This window comes from Nanorana parkeri, unplaced genomic scaffold (assembly GCF_000935625.1).
Source record: "Nanorana parkeri isolate BGI_ZX_2015 unplaced genomic scaffold, ASM93562v1 scaffold389, whole genome shotgun sequence".
In the NCBI taxonomy this organism is placed as follows: Eukaryota; Metazoa; Chordata; class Amphibia; order Anura; family Dicroglossidae; genus Nanorana; species Nanorana parkeri.
The window spans coordinates 217,059-236,816 of NW_017306657.1; the positions used below are offsets into that span (position 1 = coordinate 217,059).

The window sequence follows — 19,758 nt, forward strand, 5'->3', positions numbered from 1 at the left end:
CTTGAGGAGCAGCGGCCGCGCCGATCACAGAGCCGCATTGCATGCAGCAGGCGGGCGGCCGGGTGCAGGTGGCAGCGGAGGTCAAGAAACCGTTCATCACGGCATCGGAGAGGCCCGGGGGCAATTGCCCCCTGGCCCAATCCGCCCCTGATGATAGGGATGAACTCCGAATCCGGTCTGAACCTGAGCTCCTCCGAATAAGGAAGTACATGGACTTTTCACCCATTCACTTATAAGGGGAGCATTCCCCACAGCTGCATGTAAACCAATTGGTGAGATGCTTGTGCTCATGTAATTTACCTAATGTGGTCACATAGCCATATTAGGCAAATGTAATTTACCAAATATAGGCATGTGGCCACAGAAGGTCAATGATGTCACTGCATGTCACTTGCTTACGTTAAGCTATTCCCCAACAGCAGCTGATTGGGCGTCATGAAAAAATCTTATTTCTGTGTTCAAGAACATTTCCTTCCATGGTCGGACGAGCTCGGGTCCGGTCCAAACCGGGGCTCATCCCTAGTTTCTGACAATGAAGATTTAAACCTTGTCAGGTAGATAGCTACAAGCATCTCTTTCTGTTGACCTGAAGATCACCGCCTATTAAAAGTGTCAACCTGTGACCCCTATTCAGTTTATATGATGTCTTAAAATGTAATTAGCAGGAGTTTTATACCCACTTATTGTATCTAGTCTTCCATTGACAACATCCTTACCTGCATAACATGTGATGTGAATTTTAGGGGCTGGGGCCCATTTAGAAAGATTTATGCCCAGGCTCGCTATTGCCCTGATGGCTTCCCATGATTTTATCTTTAAGCAAATACTTGCACAGAAGACCATGCATTCTAATGGTTGCTTGGGGATCCTATCATCATGACTGATCATGTGATTTATAGCAAGGCAGGACACATAGCATTAATTTTGGAGATCAAGTGCATGGAAATGGTCTGTCTGAGTTAGTCAGTACGTGGCAGGGATATATCTGATGGCTGTTCATCTGTGACATCATTGTCCATTAAAAGGACTCATTCATTTTAACTTATGGAGTGCTGGTGACCTATTTTCTTCAATCTTGTGTTTTGCACGGTGCCATCCGTGAAGTTACTTCGAGCACCATTTATTTGATTGTTGGCCGGGACTGCTGAAAGGTGTGCGGAGGGCACCTCCATCAATTGCATCTGATTTTGTTTACACACACAATTATTTTAATAGTGCTCTGCTGACGTTGTCAAACAATTTTGTTGCTAAACTCAATGCCTGGTTTGTATGATTTTAACATTTATATAAAAACGAATATAAATATTACAAATATAACTTTTCCATTTGTATGTGGCCAAATTCTTTTCACTTGCTGAGCAACACATTTATAAATGCAACTTGCAACATCTGAACTGAAAAAGACAGATACCTTATGTCAAATTCATATTTTATGGTTTTATTAAATTTCCTAATTTACATTTTTCTTTTTTATTGTTCTAGTTTGGTGGTTATTCAATGGAATACTCTAGATGGGATAACCAAAGTTCAGTGTCCACCTTTCTGGTCGTTGGCCTTTCTGAAACCTTGGATCCACAGATACACCTCTTCTTTGTTTTTCTTGGCATCTACATCATCACTGTGGTTGGGAACATTTTTATTTTCCTTTCATGTGATTAGGTATTTTATGCAAACTTTATTTTCACCACAATCCCTAAGCTGAGGGAAAATTACCTTGAAAATTGGAAATTACTTTGGAACGTGAACAGCCTATTTGCCTGTAGTAAATCAACCCCATTGTCTCAAATGTTTATTTCATTAAAACTGAAGTACAGAAAATGATTTTAAAAATTCAGCTTTGTAATTAGGGAAAATAAAAAATAGGTATTTTTACCACTAGTAGTAGAGGTGCCAAAAAACCATCTTTATATTAGTTTCTTATAATTCTCTGCACTGCACCAAGCCTGGAAAAGAGAGGACCAGCACTGTAAGCCAGTCACGCATGCTACATGTACCTATGCTGCCAGGAGAAGGTTCCCTTCAGCTTCCTTATTACCCAATCAGCAGGATTAGGGTGGAGGGGAGAGGTTCTTGCCCAATCCGACTGGCTGTTGTAGTATGGATCAAACACCTGGCTGCACACCATTACAAGTCCTTTGGCAGTTGAAAGATTTGACTGTGTATTTGTATGTTATCTGTATATTCAAGTGCAAGGCTGGAGATCAGCATTAAATATCTGCAGGGTGGCAAAATAGGTTCATACTTTTTAATGGTATATAATGGTTACGAGTGGACTCTGAGCTGGAGACCAGCCAAGAACACTACCTGAGCAAGGCTTGATATTATCTCAACATTTCTGAGCTGCTTGGGGTTAATAAGGAACCTCCAGTGGTCAGAGGTTTCATTTATCACACAGGGAGATTTTCTCCATTAGCGGGTCCCCATTCTTTGCTCTTCTATGCAACTGCCAGCCCCAAGTGATGATAGAAAAATGGGTTGATAAAAGAGGAAGATCTCTCCCCATCTGCCATTCTCAGGGAGATTTTTGTCTGGGAATAGCCAGCTTCAAACATTGCAAACAGCGTCAGTTAGTTATAAATAGATAACGCTGAAAGAATAAAACACTAATGCTAATTATGAGTGCGATTAGTTTCATTCCGAATCGAAATTGGGACGAAATATCGGAAATTCGGAGATTCGGATGTATCCGAATTCCGAATTACAGGTATAACGAATGCAAACAAATCCGAATTTCCGATTCCGATTCGTTTTTTTTGGACGAACTGTCGTTTTTTGGACGAAATTTCGTTGCAGCAAAGAGACATTTGAGAACAAACTTTTTTTCCCTCTTAAATGTCACTTTGCTGTAATTGAACGAGACGAAAACGAAACGGAATTTCGTATGGATTTCCGCTAACGAATTTCGTCCAAATCCCAATTCCGAAACGAATTGACTTTGGGACCCGAATTCCGAAAAACGAAATAAAGCAAAATTCGAATCAAAACTAAAGTAAACACATTTTTTGCTGGTGCACGTCTAATTATGAGGGAACTCATTTTGAGTGGAATTGAAGTGGAAATGATTCTTTACAGTGAGAGCAGTGAAAATGTGGAACAATAATGGGTTAGAGCCGCTTCAGTATTTTGTCCTTAAAACAAGGGTTGGGTGTGCACAAAGTGCAAATAAATCCATTTAATTATAAGAAATACATAAAAGGGAGTTACCTATTTGCCTTTGGGGATCAGGAAGGAGTTTTTTGGCAGTGATTTCTTTTTGCCATCATCTGGTTAGGTTAGGGGCTCCTTTTTTTCTTAACTCAAAGGTCGTGTCTTTATGCAGCCCAATCGCCTGTATTACTATTATGTGTAGTATATACATTAAAATATCAGAAAATATCTGTTGATTCTGTCAGAAATCCAATATCCCTGTAGCTTCCTGTGTACAGAACAGAAATCTCAGTAAAAAAAGCCTGAAAATAAGGAAACTAATTCAGTCACCTCAATTAAGGATTAATAAGCTGCAATATATGACATTTTTGTTCTTGGCTTTAGATACCCTTTGAGCATTTAGAATATTCTTCAGGGTTATGCAAAAACAACACGACTCGAAAAAAATCAGAAATCTCCAAGGTAAGAATCTGCCACACTAATGAGACACATTGGGAGGAAGAACCATTTAAAAGCAGAACATTGCTGTACTAATAATAGAAGTCACCCTCACTTCTTGGACTGACAACAGTTAATTTATTTTGTTTATTAAACAAAATATCGTTTAAACAACACAAACATATTTTTTAGAAAATAACATATCTTATGCGTCTTTTTTAAGGTAAGCCATCTCTCCATCATGAGCCTCTGATGCCCTTTAAAACATCAACCCACCCAAAATGTGCAGGGAGATGCTGCTGGGTTAAACTGGCTTTGTGAAACTCTCACACCTCTTTTATTAGACTTCTCTTTTAATTTTGCTAAAATAAAACTCCAACTCTGTTTATAAATTAATATGATATACTCTATATAACCGGTACACAGCCTATTTTGTAATTTCATGTTTGCACCGCAATCTGTAGGTCATTGGGATTTAACATAACCAAAAAAAACTCTTGTAGCAAATGACAACTGTATTCAGCCTGTAGACAAGATTCCTGAATTCCTTATCCCCCTGATTCTCAAATAGCCTCACTACCTCTAAAAAAAACATCTGCATCAAACTTAAGGCCAAATGGCAGATTTAGGTTATTTTTTCCCCTTTAACTACAATTAAAAAAGAAACATTCTTGTTAAAGCATTACTTTAAAAAAATGACATTTTAAAGTGGACCTTTATGTAATCTTACAAATACATTTCTGGCATGTCATAATATACAAAACAGTACCAGTATTAAAAAAAAAAAAAAGTTATAAAATATTAAATAGATTAAACATTAAGAAAGGGAGCAGCCTTATACATCGAATAATTATACATAGAGTGACTGGCTTGTTCTTGACATCGCTTCCCAAGTCAATATCTAAATGCTCTGTATCTTTGGGGTCATTATTGAAGAGGACATTGAAAGGTAGGTTCCAGCTCCACAGGGATCTTCTTTTCACTTACATTGCAGGTTTACTATTTTATTATAATACGGTAGGTTTATCTTGCACTCTTTTGTACAAACATTGTGTATATAATGTGAACATCATGGGAAATAAAGAAAAATGACCAGGCTTTATCAGCTGCCCGATCATACACATGGTGATCGGATGGTTCCGTTTATGGAGAAAAAGGAGCACCGCCTGAACAATCAACTATTTGTGGAGTGTGATAAGTATTTCTGTAGCTTGTATGTGTTCAAAGTTCATCCCATACGCTGCTCAATTGTTATAGGCAGTGCAACCAATTGGTGTTCCTATAGAAAACTGGAGCACCATGTTTACAATCTATGCATTATACGTTTTTCTGGTTTTCTTGCCTAGTGCTTTAGTGAACAGCCAAAGTTCTTTGAGTATGGGCATACTAGTAAGCTTTGGCAGTTACATCACCTCCGTGCTAGCTTTACCAGCCTTATTTATATCAGCACAAACCTTATCCTTATGCCTGGTGGCAGGATAAAAAACTTCTTCAGCAACTCGGAGGAACTTCAAGCATGCAAAAACATAGTACGTTCACACACAGGTCTTTGTCCGTATTAGAAGCGTTTTCACTTTATTGTATGAGAAAGGAAGTACAAAACAGTTAAGCTCCCATTTCCAATAGAAATGTACTGGACTATGTCTAACCCTTTGTCAAGCTTGGAACAAGCTGCAGTTTGGTGTTTGGCATATCATGTTAACAAACTTGACCAAACATTATAAAAATAAAGTCAAATATTGTATTTTTTACTGCTGAACTTATTAAAGAGAACAGCAAACTTGCTAGATTTTGCCTTTATATTTAAAATATCATCAAAGCAGTTTATGGAAAAGCAATACAAGTGGTTCAATGGTCCCACAATACTAGACTCTACAAATAAACATTTGTTTTGGAACATAAAGCAACCCCCTTCACCTACACTCCCTTTTGCCCTTTTGCTACACATATTAATATTGACAAGGTCATACATAAGTTGAAAGTGAAATCTGGAAAAATTCCCTTAAAAAGCATGGTGTAGCAGGGGACGGTTACAGGAGCATTTGTTGAAGTGGATGTACATGTGAAAGTTCTAATGAAGGGGGTGTAGTTATTCAACCTTCTAATTAATACTTATGATTTTATGCACTAAGGATAGGCTATTGGTTAATTGAAATACAAAATAACTTTGTTTTGGTATTTTCAGCTGTCCATTTCCAATGAACCTAGTCAATGTATCAACTGTCACAGAGTTTTTCCTCCTGGGTCTGTCCCATAGTAAGGACCAGCAAATGCCACTCTTTGCTCTTTTCTTCACAATGTATCTGGTAACAGTCTTAGGTAATTTGCTCATAGTAGCTGTAATTGGCAGTAGCCAGGAGCTGCACAATCCAATGTATTTTTTTTTGGGAAATCTTTCCTTTGTTGACATTTGCTTCAGCTCAGTAACTGCTCCTCTTATGCTCAGAAATCTTCTCTGGGATCGGAAAACCATTTGTTTTGAAGGATGTATGAGCCAGTTATTTTTTCTGTTTTTTACAGGGAGCATGGAGTGCTTTGTCCTAGCAGTAATGGCTTATGACAGACTAGTTGCCATCAACAACCCTTTACGCTATTTATACATCATGCACAGGAGAATGTGTTTGGCTCTGATAGTCTTCTCATGGACATTTACAGCTTTGCATTCGCTTCTACATATATCTATAGTTGCTTCAATGACGTTTTGTGGTCCAAACAAAATACATGAGTATTTTTGTGACCTTCCTCCCTTGCTGGCTCTCTCCTGCTCCGACACATCACAATATGACCTTTTAGTGTTCACTGAAGGCTCGTTTGTAACCATGAGTCCCTTCGTATTTGTAGTTATCTCCTACTGCCGGATTCTCAAAACCATCTTGAAGATACAGTCATCCACAGGAAGGTACCAAGCGTTCTCCACATGTTCCTCCCACCTCACTTCCGTTGGACTTTTCTTTGGAACTATCTTCTTTACTTATTTCCGCCCATCTTCCTCCTCTTCAGTGGAGGACAATAGATCAGTGACAGTGGTGTACTCAGTTCTTACTCCTCTCCTCAATCCTTTTATATATAGTTTGAGGAACCAACAAATTAAGGCTGCTGTGAAAAAGATCTATCATCGGATGTTTAGGATAAATACAAAGGATACGGGAAAATGTAAATAATATATATATATAAGAAAAAAAAACCATGGCATTCCATTTGTTCTAAAACTGTTTGAAAATATTTTTGAACAACCACCCTGAGTAGAAGCAACTCCTCAAAATTGATACGCAGATCTTTATTGTTTGCTGTGCCAGTAATAATTTGCTTATCAATGCGTCATAGCTTCACATTTCTTTTTTCAAGAGAATAAATAAGCTTCACCTGAAAACGGAGTATACATTTCAAAACAGGCCTGGTCAAAGCAGACTAACCAGATCAGGTCTGAAGAGGGGTTGACCGTGACATTAATGAGTACTCTCCTTGTCGCACTCCTTACCGATATGTCCCTTGTAGTGGGGGGTGCTCGCAGTGACCGCGGATGGCGCCGCGAATGTCAGCAAAATTGTAGAAATGTCACCAGCACACCAGTCTTGGTCATATGACAAAAAACTTCAATAAATGAAGCTTTTGACCGTGACATTAAAGCGGACCTTTACACTCAAAAATCAAATTCTACAAATGCATCCCTCTATGCATGATGATTTAGTGGCGTAACAGTCGCCATAGCAACCAGGGCAGCCGCTATGGGGCACAGGGGGGCCCGGCCAGGACATCCCCCTGATGCTGTGCGGGCCGCCTGAGTTGCTATGGCATCTCAGGCTGCTGGCTGTCACTGGCGGGTGTGAGGAACATGTCGCTGTTAGATCACTGACAACCTGTCAGTGATCTTTGTAGCGGCGCGCTCCTCCTCACAGCCGCTGCTGTGTCAGTGACAGCCAACAGTTGCGGCAGAGGATGCTGGCCCAGCAACGGAAGAGGAGGTGGGGCCGGTGATGTCAGAGGGGCATGGCGATGGAAGAGGAGGCGGACAGCAGATTGGGGCTGACAGGTAAGAGGTGTGCAGGGGTGTGACCAGCCCATAGAGTCTATGGTGGGCTCTGCAGGGTCACTCTCAGGTGAGCTGTTTGGGATCTCAGGTCGGCTCTGCAAGGGACGTAACTAGAAACCACAGGGCCCCATACAAAATGTTGATTTCTAGTTACGGATATTAATAATAACATAGACATGTCCGGTGTAAAATGCTGTGATTTTTAAAATACTTACATTTGCAGAGCATTCACTTTCTCCTTTGAAAGGGCAAAATGACTTCAGTTTGCCAAAGCAATGCACACTGGGATTGCCTTGTCATCAGCAGAGCATTGCTGTGAAATCTCATCTGTAATCTCACAAGATCTCAGGGAAAGCCATTTTCCTCCCCTGAGATGATGTGCATGGTCACATTTTCTAGTCACATGTCTAGTGACGTGCTAGAAATGCAGGAAGTAAATGGAGATCTAGTAATCTGCCCTTGGGCTGCTGCTGTTGAGCTTCCCTATTTCTGTTTGTGCTTTAAAGACACTGGGGGTAATTTATCAAAACGAACAAAATCTGGAGCAGCTGTGCATGGCAACCAATCAGCTTTTCTCTTTTATTTTCAAATCGTAGCTGAACAAACTGAAGCGAGAAGCTGATTTGATTGCCATGCACAGCTGCTCCAGATTTTGTCTGCTCTAGTTTTGATAAATTCCCCTACTGTCTCTTGCCCATTCAGAATGAAGTGACAGTTTCTTTAAAGCCTCCCCCTGGCCTACTCAAATTCAATGTGTTCCACTGCCACTCTGTTCCTCCAGTCCAACAAAGTGTACACCGGTTTGATGATGTCACTCCCTCAAACATGTGACAGTGCTTGGACCTGAATATTGGCCACTGATACCCATACGCTTCATCATGGGAGGAGGTCTTCGCTCCCCTATATCCAGAAGCAGTGGGTTTTGTGATAACTGCAATGGAGATAAGAGCAGCAGCGAAGAGTGGTGAAAGTCAGTACAAGTGGGTGGGGGACATAGACACTTGAAATTCGTACAAATTTCTGTAAATGCGGACATTCAGATGCATCCGAATTTCCGAATGACAGAAATAACGAATCTGAAAGAATCCGAATGTTTGATAACGAAATTCGGATACATCCAAATTTCATTCAGAAACAAAACACAAGTGGGAGATCTGTCATTTACCGCTCTCTGGCTTCTCTGCATTTGTATCTCAAATAAAAACAAAGTAAAACAATATTGTTACAAAATGTACATAATGAAAGAAGCGGAGAGATCTGTGTTAGACCCCGTTCACTGGGGCAGTTCGGCCGCCCGGATCTGCCGACATGAATGATCTCATACATTGCTATGGTGACTATTCATGCGACTGCGCGGGTCCACGCTATCTGAATTTCCCCCCACACTTTTTTTGACGAGCTGATCAGTGGTGAAAGGCAATGAAACGCTCCCAAAACCTCCCTTTTGAGATCAGTGCAATAACCACGCTGATCCGCCACCGCCCTGGTGTGAATGGGCTCTTATTCTGTAACAGCTTCTGCTTCTTTGAGGACACTTCCATCTCGTATGCAAAGAACCTGACATCTGTCGCAGAATACACTTAAGTAGGGCTGCAATAACTAATCGACTAAATCGATAATAATCGATTATGAGAATAGTTGGCAACTATTGAGAGTAGGAATCACAGATTCAGAGATGCCCATCTTTCAAACAGGATGGTCCAATGCTGCACAAACAGCCAAATCACCCAAATCTCGAGGATGTTACTTGCAGACAAGACTTCCCCAACATGCACCAACAGGGACTGCTCTCCAGCCTCACAGGCTGGCATCCTTTGGGGGAGGAACTTCCAAAAGATAGGAAATTCCAATTCTAGAGATGGATTTCTGAGCCACCAAGCCAGTGTCAGCCTACTCCTGGAGGATTTGGCAGAATTTGAGCCCCAGATGTTGTGGGTGGACTTACATCCAAGCTTGGGGGGTCTCAACAAGAAGGATGCGGGAGTAGAGAAACTAAAGGGGTGGGTCTTAACATAAAGAGAGAGAAGGCTTTGTAGCTTGTTACTTGAGATTCCTCCCCTTAGGAATATGGGTGCACTTGACACCAGTAGCATCCTTGATAATGGTACCAACAGTAATCAGAAGACACGTTGTCCATCAAAGGCCACGAGGACTAGATGTTTCTTACACACAGGTTCCTCAGTCCAGCACGTTAGCCAGTGTCCTACACAAGCTGGGAAGCCTCCACCCAACCATCACAACAGTCAGTTTGAAGCTACAGCCATTTGTGCAACTTTTTTAGAAACATCATATTAACTGCAGCAGTATAAGATCCCTTTCAAGGGATTTTGACCAGTCAGTCACAGTCCAGATAGGGGTAAAGAGCAGGACTTGTCAGTGAGAACAGAGTTCAAGAAATGGCTTCCATTCTCTTATCGCTTGGGTCAACAATACCCAACAGGAAACGATAATAGAAGGTGCCCACAATTTAAGGACTGTCTGAAGAACCTTGTGGCCAAAACTAGCAATCAGCAGAGGCCTGAATGTCCACCCAGTAAAACTTGGCATAGCTATTAACAGATTACCAGTTGGCAGCCTCAGAAAACTGAAGCCCGATACTGAAAAGCCCAAGGAATACCAACACTCAATAGAGTGAGCCTCACCAGAAAGGGGAGAACTTTGCTCTTTAACTCTCAAGACTGAATGCTAATTTACCAAATTCAACCCTTAGGAAAGGCAAAAGAGGGAGTCAGAGTTGCGGATGGTAGTTGTAGCAGAAAGTTAACAGCCTTGAACCATGTCCAAACAGTGGAGAGAAACTTTTTTTTTTAGGATGTTGTGGTACAAAACACAAAGTAAAACAATGTTCTGGCTTAAGGTGGAAAGCCGAAACCACCGTAAGAAGAAAAAGAGGCCTTAAGTCTCAGTATAACCTTATCTTTGTGGATAACCAGAAAGAGCTCTTTACAGAGCAAAACCGCTAATTCAGAAACATGCCTGGCAGAAGTGGAGAAGAGGAAGGCAACCTTGTGAGTGAAAAGGGTCAGTGGATCATATCTGAGAGGTTCAAAAGGTGGCTTCTGCAGAGCTGACAGAAATAAGTTGAAGTCCTATGGAATCACCGAACTGTGTACCAGACTAGACTAGAGGAAAGATAAGATGCATCCCACGGAGCACTGGCGGAACTACCAGGGTCACAGCGGTCGCAATTGCGACCGGGCCCTGGCGTTCCGCCACTTGGGGGGGCCCAGCAAGGAAGTAGAGGGCCCCCCCGCAGCATGTACGGGCGGCTGTGCGAAAGGCCTGGAGACGCTGTCACTGATCCCGGAGAATGAGCTGGTCCCGCCTCTTAGGGCGTGAAAATGCCCCGATACTAAACGCAGATACCGGTGTTCTGTCGAGAACGCTGACCTAGTCGAATTTGCCGACCTCAGCATCTGGGCTTACACACAGACCAATATTATCGAGGAAACCGGGATTTATTCACAAAGTATTTAGTTTAAATCGTTAATTGTGACCGATAATAATATTCTGTCCATCATTTCCTGCCACCCATCATTTACTGCCATGGACGGCATATAATTAACCATTACAAATACTTTGTAAATAAATGCCGGTTTCCTCGTTAATCCCGTCTGTACATAAACACAGATACTGGGTCAGCGTTCTTGACAGAACACCGGCACTAACATTTTAAACAAGCAGCTGCCTGAGGTCCCACGCTTGCTGGGGACCTCGGCAGCCTTCCTGTTAACCATGCAGTGCTGTGGGATTGGGGCCTTCATGGTTTCTTGCACTGGGGCCCTGAAGGTTCTAGTTACGCCTCCGCCACAGAGTACTTCCTGGAATGGAACTTCCTTGCTTTGCACCAAGTGAAATAAGCCTTCCATGTGCAATGGTAGATCTTGCAGGAAGTTAACTTGCTTGCTTTCAGAAGCAGAGGGAAAACAGCTTCTGAAGAGGCCTTGATCTTTCAGGACGTGGGCTTTAACATCTTGCAACCAAAAATCGGGGCAGAATACCAGTCCTTGGGACTGGAGGTGTGGACAACCCAGAAAAGCCCAGGAGTTTGGCTACATCCACATATCACGGTCTCCCAGGCCTGCTGGGAGCAATGAGGATCACCAGAATGCCCTAACTGGAGACGAGGCTAGAGTTTCAGAGAGCAGTCATAGATCAGGTTGAACTGATCATACAGAATCACCAAGGGGATCCACAGCAAAGGCATTAAAAAAGAAATACTAATAGTTAAATGACAATATTAAATGCCTACATGCTAATGTTAGTAATAATAACAGGTCCTCTTGCTACAATGCCTTTTACTTTGAGATGGTTTTGGAGCAATGTCCTCAGACTATGTGGTTAGAATGTCCTTGGTAGGTTGTGCTGTGCAGATATTTCATCAGCTGATATTGTATAGTGAGGCATTTCAGGCCTTGAGTTGCAAATATATTTGATAAGGTGTTTGATAAAAGAAATGGATGCCTTTTGTAATTCTTTTAATTAGTTAATATTGTAGGGAGGTCCTTCCTGACAACTTCAAAAGCTTGTGTCCCCCCTGTGAAGAGGCGAGGTTACGGCAATCAAGTGACACGCATATATGGGCCATTCTAATCTCCTTTCATATTTTTTTACTGTATATTTATTTATTCTTTGCTTTGTAACCAGCTACCTTAACCAGGGAGTAGACCTGACTTACCACCCTCAGAGCAGCAGGCTGGCTCAGGAGTCATTTAAAGGGGACATGACCCAACCAGTCTTTACCCTCCCAGTGGGAAGACAGGGCTCCACCACAATGGACCACAGCCCTGGACCTGTAAAGCACCCTGCAGCAACTACATACACTGTACAAATGTCCACCCCGGACCCAGTGCCCTAAGCACATTACAAGCTAGCCCAGCATGTTCTTTACAGCGGGGTCCAACAACGATCTGGATAGCTGCTGTTCAGTGCCACAGTGGCCGAGAGCAACATTGAGGGAAACTTACTAGAATAGAGTAGGGAGGAGGCATCCATCACCTAAGGATACTGGCAAAAAACTAAGGCAGGCGGGAATGATTATACAGAGCTGTCCTTACAGCTTTAATTTTCCAGCATCCAATAACCTGAAGGTAGCTGCATAACCCATGTGTTCATGAACTCCCTGACACCCGTCCAAATCATTGGATTCAGGTGTTCCATGAAATTCCTTGCTACTAAATATTCCGCAATCAGCAGTTAGTGGTATCATAACAAAGTGAAGCAACTGGGAACAACAGCAACTCAATAACTACAGACCTCCAAACTTCGTATGGCCTTCATATTGGCACAACGGTGCGTAGAGAGGTTCATGGAATGGGTTTCCATGGCCAAGCAGCTGCATCCAAGCCTTACATGACCAAGTGCAATGCAAAGCGTCGGATGCAGTGGTATAAAGCATGCCGCCACTGGACTCTAGAGAAGTGGAGACGTGTTCTCTGGAGTGACGAATCACGCTTCTCTGTCTGGCAATCTGATGGACTGGTCTGGGTTTGGCGGTTGCCAGGAGAATGGTACTTGCCTGACAGCATTGTACCAAGTGTAAAGTTTGGTGGAGGGGAGATTATGGTGTGGGGTTGTTTTTCAAGGGTTGGTCTTGGCCCCTTAGTTCAAGTGAAGGGAACTCTTAAGGCATCAGCATACCAAGACATTTTGGACAATTCCATGCTCCTAACTTTGTGGGAACAGTTTGGGGATGGCCCCTTCCTGTTCCAACATGACGCACCACCAGTGCACAAAGCAAGGTCCATAAAGACATGGATGAGCGAGTTTGGGGTGGAGGAACTTGACTGGCCTGCACAGAGTCCCGACCTCAAACCGATAGAACACCTTTGGGATGAATTAGAGCGGAGACTGCGAGCCCGGCCTTCTCGTCCAACATCAGTACCTGACCTCACAAATGCGCTTCTCGGAAGAATGGTAAAACATTCCCATAGACACACTCCTAAACCTTGTGGATGCCTTCCCAGAAGAGTTGAAGCTGTTATAGGGTGGGCCAACTCAATATTGAACCCTACGGACTAAGACTGGGATGCCATTAAAGTTAATGTGCGTGTTAAGGCAGGCGTCCCAATACTTTTGGTAATATAGTGTACTTTTAAAAAATGGTTTAGTTGTAAATACTCAAGGCCCCTTAGCTCAGGGTTAGACTAGTAAAAGTAGTCAGCCAAGGTCCTATATTCATAAAGAAAAAACCCACAAAACATTTTTAAAAAAACAACTTATGCCAGTTATGAAAGGTCTTGTATTTTACATAAGAAGCAACTGAAAAGATACATATCATATAAACAAAATAACATTACAAAAAGAAAACCTGACAGAAAGATCAAAGACATTAGCTACATAAAAGTACTGCTGTCAGTTAAAAAAAAACAAACTCTAAAGACTTAAACTAATTTGTCTTACCCAGTCAAAGATCCAATAATTACATATCATATTAGTCTGGACCTATACCTTTAGAGCCCTGGTTCTCAACTAATAGATTGTGACCCAAAGGTGGGTCATGGCATCCTTAGTCCATAGAGCTGGCCCTTCTGCTCCATTCAGCAGGGAAACAGAGGGGACTTTTTGTAGCAGAGTGCAGGAGACTCCTATGTATTATAAAACAGTTCCATCTCTCCCTGGCCCCCCTGCTGAAGCGATAGGGCCCAGGGAGAGAGGGGACTATTTCACCACGTTCAGGCCACTGAGTAATATCAGAAGCTGCAGCTGCGGATAATTAAAGTCACGGCCTGCACTGTCCTCCCCAGTGTAGCAGATATCAATCCGCCCCAGCGCAGTGGATGAATTTTGAATAGGGATTACAGCCTGCCCAGACACCTTGGAAGCTGAGAGAGGTAAGCAGGTGTGTAATTGTTTTTATAATAATGGGTGGTGAACAGATAAAAAACAAATCATAATGTCCATGCTGCTAGCTCTTCCCGTCAGCGGAGAAAGGGGTGTGTGCGCGCGCACGCACACACACACGCGCTCCGCTGCAAGTTAAAATTGTAAAAAGTAATAATAAATGTTAAAAAAAAAAAAAAAATTTAAACCAACCCCACTGCCCCTGCCTGCAAATGGGGCATGCATGTGTATGTAAACGACACACATTCGGTATCGCTACGAACGTAAAATTATTTTTTGGGTCACGACTTAATGACCAAGGACAAATGTGGGTCCTGAGGTTACACAGGTTGAGAACCACTGCTTTAGAGTATGTTGCCTGTTCACTAGTGGCGCAAAGCAAAAAGTGGTAACTACCAACATGTTGCATCAAAACTATCCTGTTGGCACAGCTTGGTGACTAAGTCCTTGGTAGTTAAAAGGAGAACTATGGGGTCAGTGTTTTTCCCCATAGTTCTTCTTAGGGTAACGGGAGGACACAAACTAGCGTCCTCCCGTTACCCTAAGCTACCTCCTTCTAGCAGTTTATGATCTCCAGTGGTTACATGAGTGCACTGCAGAACAGATTTTAGGCTGCAGGCAGTAAGGATATTAAAACTAAATAGCAGGAGCAGATGACCTTCCTTATTCTCAATCTTGAGATGGATGTAAACAAAAGGAATGTCTACACAGCCTGCGACCTGTGAGAATAGCTCTTTTATTACAGGAAAAGAAAATGTAACAACTATGTCACTGGTGTCTTAGAACTTGTATTTTAAAAAGGAGGCAAAGACAGTAGCCAACTTTAGAACATAACTATACAAAGTATATTGCAAGGTATCAACATTGAGATGGTAACATAAAGCCATGCTGTCCATCTGACACAAAACATGGCAACTGGTTGCCATGTTTTATGTCAGATATCATCTGTATAATCAGCCTTATAGAAACGCACTGGCAGTAACTTTGCTTTTCCCTCATGTTCCTGAACACAGCAACAAGGTAAGGTTTGTCTGATGAGCAGCAACATAAGATACAAACCAGAAACCATTGTACACTATTGCAAATATAAAGAACATTCTTTATTTAAAAAGCAGCAACTTTCCTACAAGAGCTATAAGGAGATGAACAACTTTTAGGATAAGCTTGGGCACAACAGTGAAGGAAGAAAAAGACGACCAAAGTAGATTAGCATTTTAACTTTTTTTTTTTTTACTTGTGTATGGCAACCGTTGCAATGGTAATAGAATAAAAACTAAAGCAAAATAAAAGGATTTATTGTAAAGAATTTTGCAGAACTTAACATTTCTTTAAACCTGTGGCCCAGCCTCAGCGACTTCCAGTGTAGAAAACAAAGAAAAAAAAAAAAATAGGACACCTTCCCAAATACCATTTGAAAAGACTGGTAATCTGTTGCTCGTCCCCCGTGTATCAAGAACAGGTTACATTATACAATGCATCGTGCTCCCATTCTGACAAACACTTTAAGGGCAGTTTGTAATACTTGAAACTCGGCAAAGTCTGATACTCCAGCTAATAAAAACGTAAGCCTAGTGGTACACCAAGCAACTTTAATAGCGTCAGCTACGGAAGTTAATCTGTCAACTTAAAAGTGAACTCCAGGCAAGCAGACCTGAAATACACGTGAACTGATTTACTTGCCAAAATTAGACTGATTTTTGTTTTTATTCTTGTAATCCAGGCTCCCCTGACCTTCAGTGCACTTAAGCAATACAGCTTGGTCAAGGATCCACCCCCAACCTGCTGACTGGACAACGAAAGAGCAGTAGCACATTGATAAGGTCGTTGCTTTACTTTCCCGCTACGAAGCATGTTCAGTGTTAGGCTGTGCACACACCTTACAACCATCGCAAGACTTTAGTCTTGCAATGGTTGTAAGGTACTTAAAAAAAAAAAAAACGTACGATAGGCAGATCGTACTTGCGATGATCGCAAGCCACGCCCCCTGAGGGACAGGTTTCCGATGACCGCAATGCCGAACGGGCAGTGCGCGCTTGCACACCGGCCCGTACGGCTTTTATCGTACGAACATGCCACAAACCCGCCGAACGTCGTACGATGCTCGGCGGGTTTCCGAACATGTCCGTAAGTTAAAAGTCGTGCGACCTTACAGTAGTAGAGGTCGCACGGCTTCCACACACACCTTACGATAATCGTACGATCGCGGGATTTCCCGTGATTATCGTAAGGTGTGTGGGGACCTTTAGACAACACTGTGCAAAGCAGTAGCGCTCCAACCGACTCAGTATGCCTCTGCTCCCTGTTCCAGTCTCAGTGCTGCAGGGAAATAAAGCAGGATAGTAGAAAAAGACAGCTTTAAGAATCTGTACTAGTTTTACTGTAAAATGAAATTAAAGGAAACCCACTATAAAAGAAACATGGAGGATACCATAGAAGATTCCTTCATTATGAATATTCTAGTTACCTGGCTGCCAAGCTGTCCGTCTGAGTTTAATACTTCAAGTCAATGACACAAAAGAATTAAACAAAAGAATATGACTTTTCTCTGACTCACTTTTGCCACGGATTCAGAAAGCACTGAACGCAATAGGCCAGCATAACACTCAGGCATCTAGAAGGAGGTCTACAATGGAAGAACTCCCATTTCTCTCAGGAAGGATTGACTTTAATATGTACATAACTGGCAGAAATAGAATTATATCTGCCTGGAGTTCAGCTTTAACAAACTTTGTAACTATCGGGAATCTTGCTTTTATATACGTCAGTACAGGCTCTAGAGATATCCAAAATAAGCCCTGTAAAATCTCAGTCCTAGAAACCAGTATTCGTGCTATGCCCCCCTGCTCAGAATTTCATGTCCTGGAGCTTAGCTATAAACTTCATTACTTACAAGGTTTTCCTGTGAAAGTTTCAGGCCCGAGTCACACAGCCTGTGCGAAGAGCAATGGGTACAATGGGTAATGCTGTACCCATAAAGAGCAATGGGTACAGCAGTCATGTACTAAGCAGTTCAGCTGCTCCTACAAGCCCTTAGAGGACCCCTCAGCTCCTGTCAGGTAGAGTTTAAAAGAGAACTATGGGGTAAGTGTTTTTCCCCATAGTTCTCTTAAGGGTAACGGGAGGACATAAACTAGCGTCCTCCCGTCACCCAAAGCTCAGTATACCGCGAGCTACAGCTCGCGGTATACTGAGACCCCCGCAGCCGGGACGAATCGCGAATGACAGCTGGCTCTGCCTATCCAGAGGCAAAGCCAGCTGTACCTGCCCCTTACTCCAGTCAGTGTTGGAGGATCGGAGAGGGGGGAATCCCTGCGGGGAGCCGTGACTGACAGAAGTAAGCGAGCGACGTTATGTGTTCGCTCACTTTCAGATCTATAGAGCCGACAGTTTAATTGTCACAGGTCGGCTCAAACTATGAAGAGGAGTGATTTTCACTCACCTCATAGTTCTCCTTTAATACAATTCATAGTGGGTGCTGGCTGTAACTTTAAAGCAGGTTTCTAGCAAGATTTAGCACTGGTTAAAGCCATAAAGAGACTAAGAGCTGCTAAAAGCTTGTTTAAAGACATAGCTATTAAAGTTATCTGAAAGTCAAAAGGTTTCTAAACTTAATTCAAATGCCGATTAAACCACTTGCAATGGATGCTGCTCCTTGACGTTCAAAAGTTTTAGTTTCCAGCAGAATCAGCTGGTCCTTTGAGCACTGGCCCTGATATCCTGTTTTAGGATGACTCCTTTCCCTTGCAGGGTCCTATGGAGCCACCCTGGTGTGTGCGCCTCCACATACACAGCAAGGCAAACAATTGCCCTGCTCCAAAGCTAGTAGATGGGCAGCTACTGGAGACTGTGCTGTCCCTTGTGCACTTGTACTGAACGGCAAGTTCAGGGAAGCAGAGCTGAAAGAGTTGGGAGCCAGCTGTTCAGAAAATGGTGACTGGAAGTGCTTCCACAAATATCTAAAGAAATACTTTGGTGGGCAATGTGTATTTGTTTGATGTGGATTTGTCATTGAAAAAAAAAAAGAAGTTTGACAGACTACTACTTTTGAGATCTGCGTTTGGTATTCTTAAACCGGTGCTGAAGGGTACTTTAAGGATTCAAAAAAAGCTGCCCAAAGAATTTTCCTGCTTATTGTAGACTGCTTTTCAGATACAAAACAAAAAATCCAGTTGTTTCAGAAGTTTTGTTTTTTAGTGTGTACTTTACAATGAAACCCCAAGGTGCACCCTTTATACTGGATACACTGAGCAGTATGGGTTCTAAGGAGAGAACACAACAGAAGACACTTGCCTTTTTAAAGTGTACTTCCACTTTTCCAGCGAAATTGGGATAACACCTATTATATATTCATTACATGGTAACTTATATACAAAAAATGCTGCTTACATATTACTTGGAGGAGAGGGAAGAGAGAAAGAGAAAAAGAGAGAAAGAAACCTATTTAAGATGTAGAAGCATTGTATGTTAATGAGAGGAAACCCAACGTCCCTAGTTTTTCTATGGAGACAACCAGAGTTCCCCGTCACTTGGAAATTGTGAAAGGCCTGCTACACAGACATGACTAAAAAAAAAGGTAAGAATGTATTTTTCCAGTTTTCAGTATATAGTGTGACTAGGAACACATAAATATATAGATAGAGTGTGCGTGGGTCTCAAACCTGTCTGCAAAAGTGGAAATACATTTTAGGGATTAGTGTCAAGTGTTGGGGGGGTTAACTTTTCTACATGCTGGAGTTGTTCTTTAAGTGGAAACAAAAAGCATATTTTAAGTAAATTCCTATTGAGTTTTTGTGACATTTACCTAAAAGCTAAATTGTCATGTCTTTTACATATTTCCTATTCTATATTTGAATGCCTATTCCACAAAGACTTGAAGGTTGTCCTAATGTAATGGTTATGTGTACATCAGACAGCGTGTTCAGCCTCCTTGCAGAAAAAGAATGCATTTACAGTAATAGCAACACAGTCTTTGTCAGTCTGGCCAGGCAGATGGACCAGAACTGAGAGAGAGGGACAGTAAAGCACAATCACTGCATGATATTACTATGCAGTAAACAAACCCTGCAAATGTAAATCAGCAAATATGGCCGCTTCATCAATTTACAAATTATACATATAAAAAAACATAAATATATAGATAGAGTGTGTGTGGGTCTCAAACCTGTCTGCAAAAGTGGAAATACACTTTAAGGAATTAGTGTCAAGTGTTGGGGGGGTTAACTTTTCTACATGCTGGAGTTGTTCTTTAAGTGGAAACAAAAAGCATATTTTAAGTAAATTCCTATTGAGTTTTTGTGACA

The 19,758-nt window shown here is 42.0% G+C and overlaps 1 protein-coding gene across 1 annotated transcript; it reads left to right on the forward strand.

Annotated features, from left to right (window-relative positions):
- Positions 1-5,783: 5,783 nt before the first annotated feature.
- LOC108789350 (olfactory receptor 1361-like) lies at positions 5,784-6,746 on the forward strand. The gene has a single exon (XM_018559330.1). It carries the CDS (start codon positions 5,784-5,786, stop codon positions 6,744-6,746), a length of 963 nt encoding a protein of 320 aa, XP_018414832.1.
- The last annotated feature ends 13,012 nt before the right edge of the window (positions 6,747-19,758 follow it).

Excerpts from the sequence above, each read along its gene's own strand:
- LOC108789350 (XM_018559330.1), top strand. The coding sequence starts at position 5,784 with ATGAACCTAGTCAATGTATCAACTGTCACAGAGTTTTTCCTCCTGGGT.